The 16,015-nt window shown below is 49.0% G+C and overlaps 1 protein-coding gene and 1 long non-coding RNA gene across 3 annotated transcripts in view; one reads left to right on the top strand and one right to left on the bottom strand.

Moving 5' to 3' along the window:
• Window positions 1–2,750, bottom strand: part of EBF2 (EBF transcription factor 2) — a 187,161-nt gene extending 184,411 nt beyond the window's left edge. For both annotated transcript variants that reach the window (XM_078069494.1, XM_078069495.1), the window contains exon 1: window positions 2,071–2,750. In XM_078069494.1, the coding sequence (XP_077925620.1) occupies window positions 2,071–2,201 (131 nt within the window). In that variant the 5' untranslated portion in view covers window positions 2,202–2,750. The remainder of the gene's footprint in view (window positions 1–2,070) is intronic.
• On the top strand, window positions 1,697–7,561 carry LOC118544414 (uncharacterized). Its single transcript, XR_004921572.2, has 2 exons — window positions 1,697–1,895; window positions 6,939–7,561. It is a non-coding gene; the product is annotated as an uncharacterized LOC118544414 (long non-coding RNA).
• The last annotated feature ends 8,454 nt before the right edge of the window (window positions 7,562–16,015 follow it).

Below are 16,015 nucleotides of genomic sequence, written 5' to 3'. Positions count from 1 at the left end.
CGCCAGCTGGGTCAGGATCGGGAACTAGGCCCCCGGGTTAGGGCAATAAATCCTCCTTACTTTTGAAGAAGTGACCCATTTCCTTCATCTTCATTGGAGTTACCTGACCTATTGCTACTGCCCATTACGCCCTCCTTGCTCTCTCCAAAAGTTGGTGGGTGGGGAACCCCCTGGGGGCGACGGGAAACCCAGAGCCCAAGCCTTGGTTCTACCGGGAGAGGCCTCTCCTCCCGCTTCCCTCGCTCTTCCGAAAAGTTGCGCCTGGGAGAGTGGCAGAGTGGAATCCCCGGGACCAAGGATCGCGGGCCACTGCGGACCACGGGATACTGGGGACCCCGCCCCCAGAACTGCTGCGCTTGGAGAAGGCAAAATGTTATTAAGAGGCAGAGAGCGTCCTCGCCTGGGGCCAGGGGGATCCCCGCTTAAGCTGCATCTCCCGGCGGCGCCAGCCAAACCCGCTGACCGCGAAACCCCTGTTGGAGGGCCCGGGAGGCGCCCCTGAGCGTTTTGAGTGTGTGCACACACCTCCTTGCAGACCTGTCGCGGCCAGGGACAAACTAGCCGCCAGATCACATTTAACAGAAGTCTCAGGGCCCAGGCGAGCGCGCAGATGGCCAGTGCTGCCCCGCGGCGCTGGGATCTCTGGTCCTCGTACCCCAGGGTGTGAGCACTTTCACTCTTTTGAATGGCATAAAATTTTGGCTAGAGTCCCCCCTCGGGCTGCCTATTCCAAGTTTAACAATGATTTGATCCGGGTAAAGGAGGAAAGTAGGGGAGGTATCTTTAAGGTGCTTGGCTAAGGAAATGCACCTTGGAGCCGGCTCTGTGAAGCCGCCTGATTTCCCTCCGCCTGAGCCCTGCGAGTCCCCAGACCGCGGCGGAAAGCCGCCTCTGCCTCGTGCTGTCTGCCGGGGGTATCAGCGCGCCCCGGGCTCCCGCAGAAGGGAGGGAGCCGCGGGCCGCCCGGGTCTCCTCTCCTCCAAGGGTGGCGGCTGGTTCGCTCTACCCGGGACACCTGGAGACGTGGCCTATCTGGGAAAGGAGGCATTTCTCTGCGTGATGTCAGGACTTAGAGGGAGACGGCTAGGAGAGCGGATAGGAAGGCTGGAGTCGTGGGAAGAAGTTCGTGGGCTCTTTGGGGTTTGTGGGAGGGAGGCTGTCTTTCGAAAGCAAGGACGCGGAGACCACAAATCCCAGCTCAGTAGTGGTGATGAGGGAAAGGGACCAGAATGCCTTCGTGGGGTGGCACCCTAGACAAGGCGTTTACTATCTCAGCACGCGGACGCTTAGAAACAAAGTCAACTTCAGTAACTAGCAAAACTAAAGGCTGCTGATCCCTGCGTTTGCGGCCCGTCTCCTCTCCTCGCCTTTCTTCTTCTTCTGTGGCTCTTTCTACTGTTACTCCTTCGTCTTCTCTTTTTAAACCCTTCTCTTCCCTCATCCGCTCTTCCGTGCGTCTGGTCCACTGTTTTATCTCTGCGCCTGGACCCTCCAGCCTGCCCCCCCCCACCCCCCACGCCCCGGAGCTCCCGGCCGCTTTGCCTTCCCAGCAGCGGCTCCGGCCTCTCCCACTCCTCGCGTCGCCGCCGCCATCTGGCCGCGGGGCTTCCGGCCTTCAGGAATCACCCGGCAAGATGCGGGAGGAGAGGCGCTTGCAAGCGGCGTGGCGAAACCCGGGAGGCGCCGGGAAGCCGGCTCGCCGGCGGTCGCCGCTGCCAACTCCGGTCCTAGCGCTCTGCTCCCGGCCGGGCCCGCATCGCAGAACCAAGGGCTGAGCTGCAAAGCATTGGATGCCACTTTGTTATTTTTCTTCCCAAACAGTGGTCTGTGGGGAAGGAGTGGGGGAGAAACACAAACGACCCAGGCAGTTCGGAAACTCGAGCGTCGGCTGCGGGGTAAGTGTCCCCTGACTGCAGCGACCTGCCTGCCCTAGGTCGAGCTCCAGCGCGCGAGGCCAGGGCGACAGATGGGGGAGAGGGAGGGGGCACACAGACAGACAGACGGTGAGAGCGAGAAAGGGAAGGAAGAAAAGCATTTAAGACCGTAATAATTGTGAGACCGTATCGTTACCTCTGCGCCGCGACATTGGCGTCCACCACGCCGACATTCCGGACCCAGGACCTGACCGAATCCATCTCGGCACCCAGTGATTTCTCTTTCAGAGCTGGTCCTCTTCCTAAAGTATCTTGAATCCCAAACATTTAAAAAGTCTGGTCTACTGTCGCTTTAAAAATACGAGTTACAACACTGTCCCTACTGTTCCCAATGCTGTCACCAAACCGTCTCCTCCAAAGCAATCCAAGAAAAGGGATCAAGAGCCGAAGTTTGAGTCTCTCGTTGGGGGGAGGGGGGGTAAAAGAGATAACCCGTCCTTTGCTTCGCGCGTGAGGTGCGGACTGATGTAGTTAAAGTTTGCTATTTATCCTCCGCAAGTTCAGATCTGCCGCCTCAGGGCCTCCGTCCTAGGTCGCTCGCATCCTTCCAGCGGCAGCGCTGCCTCCAGAAAGTGATCACAATTTAGAAGCATCACCTGTTCTGGGAGAAACAGGAGGAGATTGATGGCTGCCTAATCTCTCCCCTTCCTCCTGGTCCCCCCTCCCTGCTCCTCCCCACCGCTCGAATTTAGAAAAAAAAAAAATCCCCAACTGGATCAGTTGTAAAAGGAAGGGGAAGACCCGGAGCCGAGAGGAGGCGGTGGCTGGGAGCACCGCGGAGCCGGGCTGCAGCCGCGCGCGGGCCCCATGAATGGGTTACTACAGCCGCGGCCGCGGGAGGCGGAGCCGCGGCCCGATAAGGAGCCTCATTTGCATGGACGCTCGGGATTGGCCGGCGCTGGGCAGGCCGGGCCGACGTCCTCCGGCGGCGCGCGCCACGCTCGGCGTTGCTGGGAGTCCGGGAGGTGAAAGGGGACAGAAAGCCGTGGACGCAGCGTCCTTGCCCGAACCCCGTGTGCGTGCGTGGGCTGAGGCCCCCAAATCTTGCACTGAAGCCGAGTAGTCAGCCCCTGCAGGTTGGAATGTCCCCGCTTAGTCTGGCCGCGGGAGCAGGAAGACTCCGTGGATATTGCCACTAGATGCAAATTTTTGTAGCCTGCGGGGAGGCATACTCATTCTCCTTCTCTGGGCTTGAATCTGTGTTCATGTTTGTGAAGAAGTGGAGAGTGTGACCACATGTACTTATGTTTTGTGCAAACGTTCCCCAGAGCAACCCAGTTCCCTGAATGGCTCTCCCCAAGTCTCCTGGAGTCTCATGGTGACACTCAGATTTTGTGTGCGGTTTACAAGTTGTTGAGAGAGGAGGATATATGAATGAAAGCAGCAGGGTGGGGGACGAGCAAGGCTCAAGTGCTATTCAAATAAATAGAGTGTCACGGAAAACGGTCAAGGAGCTAAGGAAAATACCCCCGGGCAGACATGAGCGGGAGTCGCACCCGTGCAGATGAGAGCTTGCTGACAGATCGTGGTTCGCTGAGCGCGAGAGCTTCCCGGCGTTGTCCCGGGAGTCCCCCCATTCCACCCCACTCCGGTTCCTGAAGCCCGGGGGGAGCCAGCAGAGGAGCTGCAGGGAGGCAGAGGGGAAGTCGCGGAAACTTTGTCCACGGGCGTGCGGTCGCCGCGTTGCTGCCCGCGGGCTGGTGGCCGGAGGCGGCGGCAGCTCAGCCAAACAGCTGAAACCCTAGACGGCTTTTTAACTACGCCGGGCAGCTCGCGGTGCCTATTAAAAATCCTCCTGGCTGGGTGTTATTTTCTTGCTTCTCCTTTTGTATTCTGATCTGCGCATAGATCTGCTGCTGAAATCTAGAACACCAGCGCGAAAACAGATTTGAAGACAATGAATGCAAATCTGTGCTCAAAGACCATCTGCCGTGGAGGAGACAAATCAGCTGTTCCACAGTTCGAGCGACTGCGCCCGAGCCTCCCGGCTTCATTACTGAGAGGGCCTTCGCTAAAGCCTGGATTACATTCAGGAGACTTTCCCCCCACATAGGACTCAAATTTGAGCGTCTATTGACTCTCGACCAGATCCCTTAGGTGTAGGTGAGCGCTCAGAAATGAACTGCGAGAGTTTGCCGCTAGAGGACACAGCGCCTTGCAACTCGTTTGCCAGAGCCGACTGGAAGCTCGCACTTTCAGAAAATGCAGCTCTCTTGAGAGAGGGACCGGTCTGCGTCTCTACTCTACCCCAGGGGCAAACCGAGACCCTAGACTGCGCCAGCGGATCGCGCTCAGGATGCGCAGGTCTCTACTACAGATATTCACTTGAAAACCAATGAGGAGGGGGTGGGGGAGGGTGAGCGAACCCTTTATGCACAGACCCACGGTCCAGGGATTGGGGTAGTTGATTTAGGGGGCGGAGAACGTGAAACCCCCGCCCCTGGGTTGTGCTGATTGTGGCACTGCGACCCCAGGGCTCCAGCTTGGTCCTGTTGGACAAAAGGGAGCAATGAAGAAAGACTGGGCGCCAGGGTACGGCACAGGACTGTTGTAAAAACCAAAATAGGAGTTGTCCATAGAAAGGAGGGTGGAGAGAAATCTGTAGGATTGAAACTTCTACTCTGTTTCAACCTGGCAATTCTCTATTGTATGCAGGCTTTATAGATAATTTCGGTCCCTGCAAACACTAAGCTCTCGGAGTCTTCTACCCCGGCCCGCTCTCTTCATAAAATCTCTCTGAACCTAAACCACCCAGCCCCATTCTCATCTGCGGTCTGTGCCCAGCGGAGCCGATGCCTCGGGTGGCGGCGGAGAGTGTGGAACAGCCCTTGAGCCCCTCAAGATGTGTTGATGAGCCCGGCGATGTTTTTCAAGGGGCCTCTGATCTGCTGCACCTCCACGCTGCCCTAGAGAGGTACTGAGCGCAGTCCGAGGGACGGCGAGGCAGCAGTGGGCCCGAGCCTGGCCAAACAGCCTGCCCTTCAGGTCCGGGGTAGCTGGGGTTAAAGGGCAGAGCCCCGGTCGAGGACGCTGGCTCTTCTCTCCCGCAACAGCTGCCACCCAAATTATGCCCCTCAGGAAGCGAATGAATTGGTCCTTTCTCCCGGCTCCCTGCTGCCCGCCCCAAACCAGACGGCCGCGCAGCGCGGGCGCCCCCACCCCACCTCCCAGAGACAAGTTCTGGGGCCGTGGTGCCCCGCAGGGAGGTAGTTGGGGAAAGCCGAGACCCCGAAACTTTGACGTGGGAGGAGGCGGGAGCTGCACCGCACCCCTCCAAGCCGGCTGCGCTAGGGGCGCCCTCCCCGCGCTGCTTAGGGCGCTCCGGGCAAACAGCCGCCGCGCTGCCGGGGGCCCACCCGCTGCGAGCCGCGGGCGTCCAAGTTCCCTCTGGGTGGGGACGAAGTTCCTGGGCTAGCGCGGGAAGGAGGGCTGAGGGGACAGGGAGTAAGCGGAAGCTGCCTTGGGCCCAAACGAGGCGGCGCTTCGACCTTTGGGGAGCAGGGAGCGTCTCTGCCAAATGAGTTGGGTTTAATTAGGTTTGTGTAGGTTTGGGGGAGGATGGACGCAGAGTTGGCCACCCGCACAGAAGGAGCGTTGGTTGGTGATGAAGTGAGCGGCTGCTCCTGGAGGGTCACTCCCGTCTCTGTAGCCGCCGGCTACCCCCAGCAAACCTCCTTTTAGAGCACGCCACAGAAATCCCGCCCTGAGCCGCGCGGGGGCCCGGCTGGCGCAGCTGCGGCCCGGGGAAGCCCGGCCCTGCGGGGGTGCGGAGCCCGCGCGCGCATCCCCGGCTCCCGCCCGCGAGCTTCGTTCTGCCCCTTGCCAGGGTCGAGAAAAATCTAAAATGACCATTATTAAAATACTTCACGACCTTCTATTTACACAAAATTGAGGTAGGGGGTGGTGTTCCGTCTTTTACCCTGTCCCCTCCTTTGTTCACTCTTCCCAAGGAACTCCCCGGTTTTCTTTCCGTTCACGTTTCACATCCGCACCTCAGTGCGATATGTTCAATTTCCTCCGGATCCGGTTTTAAAGCCCGTTTCCCCCAATATCGTTTGGTCCAGTCTCCTGGGCGCCGCATCTCTCCTCCTCCGGGTCAGAGCTTTGGAAATTTTTCTTAGAAAATTGTTCACCAAGCCTCGTTCTCGTCAGGCAGGACACTGGGGTGAAATCAGAGGTGTGAAAACAGCCCCCCCCTTACAACCTGACCTTCACCCACACCCACCAGACACTCACTGAGGCGCCTGGGTCTATGCAGCCCGAAGAACAGAGCCTGGCTAGTACCCAGGGAATTCGATCCATAGGGACAATCAGTCTGGGTTTTGTAAATGGACAAGTAAGCCTCTCTTAGTGATTTTTCCAATTTGTTTGTTTGTTTTAGTTGGAACCTTTGCTTTTTGTCTGCCGGAATAGAAATAAATGGATTTGCTCTCCATCTCAGAACGCTGCTGAATATTTAGCTCACAATTCTTCGTGGAATGATTTTTAAAAACGTCCAACTCCACTAACTCCCACTCCAAATTTCATCGTCAGTATTTTTCTTGCAGAAACTGGACTTGTATGCTCCATAAATAAGAATTCCCTAGAGAGGGAGGGAGAAAAGATACTACTGTATTCACAAAAGCACCACAAATATTTCAGGAGGACTCCACCATCCATGCCGAACAATTCTCTTTCAGGACAATTTGGTAAGAAGTTAGACTCGCTTCTTGATTTTTTACATAATGAAGGGGATTGGAGCAGGAACAGCTGCAGAAATGCTGAGGCATGGAAGAACGTTTTATAGACACATGAGATTGCTTGCACCCGGGCCAGTCAGGTCACTGCAATGAGTTTACCCAAAATGGGCTGAAGGAGCCCGAGTTGGCTCTGCCCTAGCACTTGGCAACTCCAGAAAGCTCTTCCTCCCCTCTCTCCTCTTTTTCTTCCTCCTCTCTGGCTTGCTCCCTCTCCCCTCAGTATCCCCGCTCTGAAACACCCTTCCTTCCCATTTCCTTGTTCCAGGCGCAGAGAGCGAGGGAGCCCGCGCTGAGGCAAAGAAGCAGAAAGGTCAAGAGAACAAATTTTCCAAACAGCCCGGCATTTGGACAGTTGGAGAGCTGGCGTCGGAACTGGGCCGGTGCCAGGGCGGGGAATGGCTGCCCCGGAGGTGTGTGTGTTGGGAGGCAGGTGATCTGTAGAGAGAGAAGTGCTTTGTGCAGCCTCCACGCGAACCTGGGGGCCTGGCTTCCCGGGTGGGTGGGATGGCCCGAGCTTCAAGCCCCCGACTGGCGCTGCGATGGGGTACACCGGCGGGTTGCAGCCCCTTCCGGGTACCTGGGCCCCGAGACGTTGGCATCTCCGTCAACCACAGCGCTTAAGGCGCAGCGATCGAGGGGCTAATTGACCGGCATTAAGAGACCCAGTCGAATAGGTCTTCACTCAAGATAAAGCGGGGAGTAAGATACAAAAGAACCGAGGCGGGACGTTCTCCCAGCATTTCCTGGGCGCCAGGCACTGCCACACACTGTCCTTAAACTCGACAGCAACACGTTCAGTGGGATTTATTTGCTCCCAGTCTACAAATGTACAAAATGAGGTTGCGAGATGGCCTCTCGGCCAATAAATTGGGAAACTGGGAACAAAGACCCACACTAGTCTTCACTTCCAATACACCACAGTTGGCGTGCAATATAAGGCCTTTAAACAGAAGAAGTTAAATATGACTTTTCCCCCTCTCCCTTTTTTTTACGGTTTCTCGGCTCAGTTGAGGGGAAAGATAACTGAAGAGCTACTCTGAAATGCTCCCCTCTTTTCCTGGTGGTCCCCGCCTCCCGCCAGCCGGCAGGGGAAAGCTCTCGGGACCTCCCAGCTCCCTCCCAGCTCCCTCCCGGCTCTCGGCGGAGGTGTGAGCGATGTGTTGATTATTCATATTTTTGCCGAGCATACACTCCGCCGCGGCCGGCGCCGCCACATTTCACACGTACACTCACGTACACACATGCACACGCGCTCACTCCGGCCCCGCGCTCACTCCGCGCTCTGTGCGCTGGGGACCGCAGCCCCCACCAGGCACCGCCCTCCTCGGATAGGGGAGGGGTGACAAAAGGCTCCCTCTCACCCTCCCCAGGTCGCCTCTTCCTCCTGGCCCCCAGAAACACACCCTTGGCTTCCCCATCCAACTTTCTTCTCCATAATACACTTGCCTTCCCAACTCCCCCTCCTGAGTTGGGAGTGGAGGGGTGCGGTAACAACTACAAATATGGCACCAGCTAGAATTTCCATTTGGCACTAGGAGATCTCTTCCTCCAACACACATACATCACTGTCACCTCCGCCCGCACCACACACCTCACGTGGCAAGAGAGAAAATCGAGGGGGAAAAAAGCGCACTTGGGTAAAATCCATGCTTTCAAGTTGTCTTTAAAGGTGTAAACTGGACTTCTAACTGTGGAATCTCCTCAAATGCTACCCAAGGCCTAGCAATTCCATCTCTGTCTGATGGGGACCCCACCCCCACCCCCGCACCTCCGGGAGCTAGACACGCATTTCGGGGTGGGTGGGTCCAGGGAGTGCGGGACGTGGCGCCTGCGGTGAAACCTCAGAACCAGCTGGGAAAACAGAGCTAGCTCGCCGGGCGGAGCAGCTCCGTCTCACCCTCCAAGGGCGGCTCACTTCCACTTATTCTGGTTTCCCGACGGAGAGCAGAAGGGGGTCACAGGCTTGGCGGTCCCCCGCGTGGGAGCAGCCCCAGGGGCCGGCAGCTCTTTGAGCTGTGTTTTGAGCAATGCCGGCCGCACCATGTAGGGGGCGCTGGACTAAAGGCCACGAAGCCCTAGAAACTCCGCACTTTTCGGCGGCTCTGACCTAGGACAAGTTGGGGCGCTCCAATTGTCCCTACAGGGCTGCGCGACGAAGGAGAAATTCTTCCAGCTTAGGTGTCCGCAGACCCGGGTTAGAGCCGCGCACTTACTGGTGAGGTCTTGGGCATTTGATCTGACTCTCTGAGCCTCAGTTTCCTAACCAGTGAAATGGGGGTGTTATTCCTCTGAACCTCAGTTTCCTTATTGATAAAATGGGGATATTCATGCCCCCAGAGCTACACTTGCCTTACGGGTAAGAAGGTGGTTTAGGTGAGAGTATCTGGCACGTAGTAAGTGTTCAAGAAACTCTTGTTTGCCTTCAATGTCTGCCACTGTAAAATGAGCATGATAGTGTTTGCTTGTTGTACCTCACTAGGTCCTGTGGGTCTCCTGTGGCGGTGATTTTTCTCTCTACCTGGTCTGCGAGCTCCTTGAGACCAGAATTATGACTTACTTGTCTTTACAGCTCTTTGGCCTGGCACGGGGCTGGTTCCCGCAGTGGGCGCTGTGGCATCTTGGTTTAGCATGGAATTAGATCTAGGAAAGTGCTTTGGAGCCTGTTTGGTGCTCGCAGCTGTCAGAGGGCGCGGAAGGCAATCAAGTGGGAGGCCTTCCCGAGGAAGGAATGCGACTTCCTAGGCGTTTGCTTTTGGGGCTCAGCGCTGCCTTTTCCCACCGCAGTTGACAGGTCGCAAGCAGGACCAGAGTGCGGTTAGCTGCGGGCACCGCTGCTGACCGGCAGGCGTGCTGCGATCGCGGAAATCACCAGGGAATTGAAGAAAATCACAAAGAGTTCTGGAAAGGTCTTTCGGCTAGTGTGACAGACACCAGTTGATTGGTGGTTCAGGGAAAACCAGGAGCCTCTCTCCCGGCCCAGCACCCTCCGGGGGAGACGCGGCTCCCCTGGAGCGACGAGTCACAGTCTCCGCGGAGCTGAGCTCCAGAGCAGCGCTTTCCAGAGACCGTGTTAAAGGAAGCTGGGGGCGGGGAGGGGGGTGGGGGGGTGGGGGGGTGGGGTAGGGAAGCAAGGAGGTGGAGGCACCCAGAGGGAGCGAGCCCGGAGTTGGCAGAAAAGGGGGGAAGAGCACAGAAGGAAGAGAGGGGTTCCAAAATTTGTTTCCCCCAAGACTAGAGCCTCCTAGAATCCCCTTTATAATTGCACCTTTCATTCAAAGGCAGTGCAGGTTTATTGCAGGAAAAAAAATATATAAAAACAGAAACAACCACAACAGAATAAATTCATAACCATCCCTAACCGCACCACCATAAACTATTGCTAATATTTCGGTGGGTTTCCTCCCAGTCTTTCTTCTATGCGTATTTTTATATTCTGATTTGTAATCTTTTGACTCACTTATAGCATATATTTCCATACCATTAAATATTTTCCTACAGTAACATTTAATATTGCATAGTATTTCATTATCTGGAAAAGGCATACCGTAAGTTGTTTAATCAGCCTGCCGTTGTTGAAGTGAAGTTGTTTCTAATCCTTCACCATTATAAACAATACTGTGATGAACATCTTTGTGGCTATAGCTTTTCACATAACTATAATTCTTTCCTTGAGATAAAGTCCTTAACGTAAAATTGCAAATTCAAGACTATGCATGTTTTGAAGCCTATATACAGATCGACAAATTGTCCTCTAGAAAAACTAAATTTACACTCTCTGCTGCCCCCACCCCAATCTTCCTTAATCCTTAAAGTTATTTTCTTATTTTAAAACTCTGCCAATTTGATATGTCTTTTGGTATTTTTATTTACATTTTATGTCTCTTTCATGAATTTCCAGTAAGGGGAAATTATTTTCTATTCATTTTTGGCCATTTACATCTTTGGGGAGTTGCAGGTTCTTATGTTATTAAAAATATTGCATTTTAGGGCGCCTGGGTGGCTCAGTTGGTTAAGCGACTGCCTTCAGCTCAGGTCATGATCCTGGAGTCCCGGGACCGAGTCCCACATCGGGCTCCCTGCTCGGCAGGGAGTCTGCTTCTCCCTCTGACCCTCTCATGCTCTCTCTGTCTCATTCTCTCTCTCAAATAAATAAATAAAATCTTTAAAAAAAAATATTGCATTTTAATGTATCATATATATTGCAAATATTTTCCCCAATCTTTGTTTGCTTTTAATTTTATTTATGGTAATTTTTTGGTGGTGGCTATAGTTGTATTTCATTTAGGATGTTTTCATCTGCAAATAACAAATTAAGTGACTAACAGTGACTTGAGCAATGAAGACATTTAGTTATCTGACATAACAAGAAGTCTGGGGGCAGATGGCCCCAGGTTAGGTGTAGCGCTCACTAATGCCATAAACTACCCTGTTTCTTTTGCTCTTCACCCCATCATCCTCTGCATGATGAGTTTTTAATCTCATGTTCACTGTCTCATGGTGTTAAGATGGTTGATACAGCAACAGACATCATAGCACACATTCAAGGCAGGAAGCAAGAGGAACAGAGATACCAGAAGATTCTGTACCTTTGTGTAGCCAAGTTAAAGCTTTTCCAGAAACAGTCCTTATGTCCCCTTGGCTATAACTAAGTCCATATTCTATCCATAGTCAGATGGGTAGCTGAGAAAGCAAATACCCACTTTTCCATAGTCTGTGTGATAGGCCTCAGAGATGGGGGTTGAGAATGGCAGTTGGATTAGACAAACAAGCCCACAACAACAACAACAAAAAAATGTGTCTTCAATTGTATAGGATTAAATCCATTCATCTTTTCCTTTATAATATCCTCCTTTTGAGTTATTCTCAGTTAATCTTTCCCCATTCTAAAATAATTTAACTACTGACCTATATTTTTTTTATGATCTCTTTTTCTATTAAAAATTTTCCCCCCAATAAACAAATTTGTTTCTGTGGTCTTGGTTCCACTTTCATCAGCAAGCACCAACATTTCGAAAGACTAATTTAAATAGATTAGTTATAGATGCATCTAAATATTTAATTCATTCCTTCTTTCGTTCGAAACATATTTGATGTTTCTATATCAACTGTATGCCACCTGGAATTTATTGTGGTTTATGTTATGAAATAGAAATAAAATTTCCATCCCCAAATTGTTATTTGTACTAACAGAATTTATTAAATAATCCACAATTTCCCCAAAAATGTGAAATGTCAATATATATATAAAATAAATATTGAGATTTTTAAATTTGAATTGGAAATTTAGGATATATTTAGAAACTAGAAAAACCACAGGCTATCCAGCATTTTCTTTTATGCCGTACAGTAAAACTTTATAGTATTCTTCATACAGGTCTAGCAAATTTTTGTTTAAATTATTACTTGGTAGTTTGTGAATATATTTTTTCAATTATAGTTACCAACTCATTATTGTTGAAAAAAGGGAAGTTGTTTGTTTATTATGCAGTCATCTTACTTACCTCTTATTAGTTGTTGTAGTTTAATTGATTCAGTTAGACTTCCCAAATAATTATATTACCTACTTAATGATATTTGGTTTCTTTCTTTCCAGTAAATACACCTGATTTATTTTACTTGTTTTATTGCATTGGCTAGGATGTCTAATATAAGGGCAAATAGTAGAAGTGTTGGAGATAAACTTTTTCTTGTGTCTGAATATTATAGATATTTTTGTAACATTCCATTATTAATTTGACTATTGTGTCAAATATTATTAAGTAAGTATGTTTCTTAGGTTTCTAAGAATTCTGGTCACAAATATATGTTGAATTGTATCAGATACACTCTTAGCACTTATTAGGATGAGTATAGAATTTTCTCCTCTTTCTATTATTATGATTAATTATTAACACATTTACTAATGTTAGTCTATCCTTGCATTTCTGTAATAAACCCAACAGGGTCAATCATTTATTCATTCATCACAAATTTATCAAACACACCTTGCCAGAGACACCGTGCCAAACAATGCCCAGTCTGTGCCCTTGTGGAATTTATATTCCAGTGGGAAAGATGGAAATTGACCTACAGCTTTCTCTTGTTAAATCTATCTTTGCAAGTCTGTGATGTATTTAATCTCTTGACACTCAGCATTCATTCCCATCACCTATGACTTCCTGACCTGGAGGTTAATTCTTTAATGCTCTATGAGTCAGTCATTCCTAAGTCCCTACTTAGGGTCTGCCTCTCCAATTATTCCAATAATTTTGCAAGCTCCAAATTTCCTTTATTAAATTTCTTTCTACTTATATGTTTAGAACAGTTTATATTTTTTGTGCCAAACTCTAACTAGCATATCAGGTTTTAGTGTCATGGTTATACAAATACTGTAAAAAATAATCTTGGGGCACCTGGATGGCTCAGTCAGTTAAGTGTCTGCCTTTGGCTCTGGTCATGATCCCAGGGTCCTGGGATTGAGCCCTGCGTCGGGCTCCCTGCTCAGCGGAGAGCCTGCTCTTCTCTCTCCCCCTGCTGCTCCCCCTGCTTGTGTGTTCTCTCTCTCTCTCTCAAATAAATAAAATCTTTAAAAAATATTAATCTCTATCCTTTCTTATGTTCAGGATTATTTTAAATAGCATATGATCTATGTGTTTTTATAAAGTAACAGTACTTTCTATGGCATCTTATCTAATTTATTTGATGGCTATTGATTTATTCAAGTTTTCTATCTCTTGGTGAGTATATCTGGATAACTTTTATTCTCATAGAAAAAGTATTTATATCACTGATATTTTAAAGTGTATAGCCATAGAGATATACCTGGTTTTCTGCTGAAATTTTAATTTTCTGTATCTGAAATAATTCTTCTCATTTCCCTTGTTGCATATTTGAATTTTGTGTTCTATTTTGTTTTAATTCCTCAAGACTATTCCAGTTTACATTCCCATCAACAGTGTGCCAAAAAACTTGTTAATGTCTGACTTTCTAATTTTGGCCAATCTGATAGATATAAAGTTATACCTCACTGTTTTGTTTTTTTTTTTAAAGATTTTATTTATTTATTTGACAGAGAGAGAGAGAGAGAGACAGTGAGAGAGGGAACACAAGCAGGGGGAGCGGGAGAGGGAGAAGCAGTCTTCCCGCTGAGCAGGAAGCCCGATGCGGGGCTCGATGTGGGGCTCGATGCAGGGCTCGATGCCCCAGGACCCTGGGACCATGACCCGAGCCGAAGGCAGACGCTTAATGACTGAGCCACCCAGGTGCCCCTACCTCACTGTTGTTTTAATGTGCATTCCTTTGATTGCTGGTGGGGTCAAGCATCTCTTCCGATACTTTTTGGCCATTGGGGTCTCCCTCCAGTTAACCATTTCTTCATTGCATTTCTCATTTTCCCATTAGATTATCAGCCTTGTTGTTGCTAATGCTCTCTGCTGCTGCTATTGATGTTGATGATTTGTAGGAGTACCTTGTACGTTGAGATATTAATCACTTGAGAGTTTTAGATGTTGCAACTATTATCTCTTAATTTGTCATTTATCCATAACTTGGTCAGTATTGCCTTTTTTTTTTTTCGCTAGAAATGCTTCATTTTTATATTGTCAATTCCATTTATTTTTGTGCTTTCTGGTCTTATTTAAAATGTCTCCCTGTCTTCAAGGTCACAAAGAAATACCCTGACCCTTTTATTATAGTTTTATCTTTCACATTCATGTGCTTAATCTCTCTTGAGTTTAACTTGTAACATGGTCTAAGATAATGGTCCAGATTTTGTTTTCCCTACTGAACGAGACACGAAAATGTGATGACTAAATTGTAACATGGTAAGAAAGGAAATTGTCCCAAATCTGGTTTAGGACCGAACTTCCTTATGTATGTGATATAACTTACAATTCTTTCTGGGAAATGCTTAGCATTCTTAAGCAATTTTTTGATAGACTTTACTGAAAGTAAAAGCACCTTCTGAGTTGTGGGTCTTGAGAGGAATCTGATATTAACTGGCACCCTTTTATTGTATCACCTTTTTTTCTGAAAATTTATTTTCCCAGAGAACAGTCTTTGAAATGACGAGCTCAGGACACTCTCCCTTCATGACAACTTTGAAATAAAGCTTTGACAGGGGCTTGGAATCATTTTTCCAAAAAAGTTGTTTTCATGACCATGTGTATAGTCTTCAGCTCTTCATTTAGACACACTTCTCAGTTCACCAGAGTACCTCTTGGAGTAATTTTTGGGAAATGATATATGGATATTATCATTTATTTTTTACAGCAACATCACTGCCTCCATTACAGTTCTATTTGGTAATAATCTCCAAGAATTGCTTAGAATCCCCTCATAGAATGGTGACAATAAGGGTCAGCTCCCAGTGAATTCTTTACTCTCATTGTGATGACAATCATTTAAGAGTTACATTGCTAAAACTTATTTTTCCAGTGATTCTACACAGCTGCAGCAGACAGACCTCTCTCTTTTAAATACAAACTCTCTTTAAAAATAAATAAATAAATAAATATTCTCTTTAAATGTCTAAAGACTATGCCTATCCAGTGATTATGCTTCCTCTGGGGGCAAGTCCTCCTAGAGTATCCTGGGCAAGCACACCTTCTGTACTTCCATTTCATCTATAAAATGGGATAATGATGCACTTTAGCTATTTGTCTTCTGTTTTCAGGTAATGGGAGTTGAGATAGAGTCTTATATGGATTTTGTTGAGCTCCTCCAGGACTCAATGAAGAAAGAAGAGAAATACTTAGAATTACTGTGCATTTTACTTTTCTAGATTTAGCATTTTCAATTCTATGGAGAATGACAAAGTAGCTATCTCTAGAAGCAACCGTACTGAGGAGCGTCATCCTTATGTCTGAGAGTTTTATTTTCATGTTTATTGTGTAAAAGTGGGGGCAGTGTTAATTGGAGCAGTGACTTTTTGTTTCGGGGGCTCCTCTGCCCTTACTGTGGCCAGCCTCAGCAGTGCCCATGCTGTATTTAGGATACCTCCCCAAACAGATGTCTATTCCGAGTGCTAGAACAGTTTCCTCACACTGACACCCTCGCTATGCCTTTGCATGGCTCTGCGGCACAGATAGAATGAAATTCTCCCAGATCATCCACAGTCCCAGCTGCTTTGAGTTAGAGCATGTTGGTGGGGTGACTTCCACTGGTAGTTTTTCAGCTGAAGAAAATGCATAAAATGAATACAAAGGAAACACCTGTCTAGGCAGACCCTTCCCTCGATCCAGTCTCACCTGCAATATATCTTGGAGAAATTCCTTGAAGTTTATAGTATGAGAATGGCAAAATCCTCTACTTTCCAGCAATAATATGTCTTTTTATTATAATATTCTTTTGGCAATTTCAATA

The sequence above is a fragment of the Halichoerus grypus genome, chromosome 3 (genome assembly GCF_964656455.1).
Source record: "Halichoerus grypus chromosome 3, mHalGry1.hap1.1, whole genome shotgun sequence".
NCBI lineage: Eukaryota > Metazoa > Chordata > Mammalia > Carnivora > Phocidae > Halichoerus > Halichoerus grypus.
This window is presented reverse-complemented; position numbering and strand designations above follow the sequence as displayed.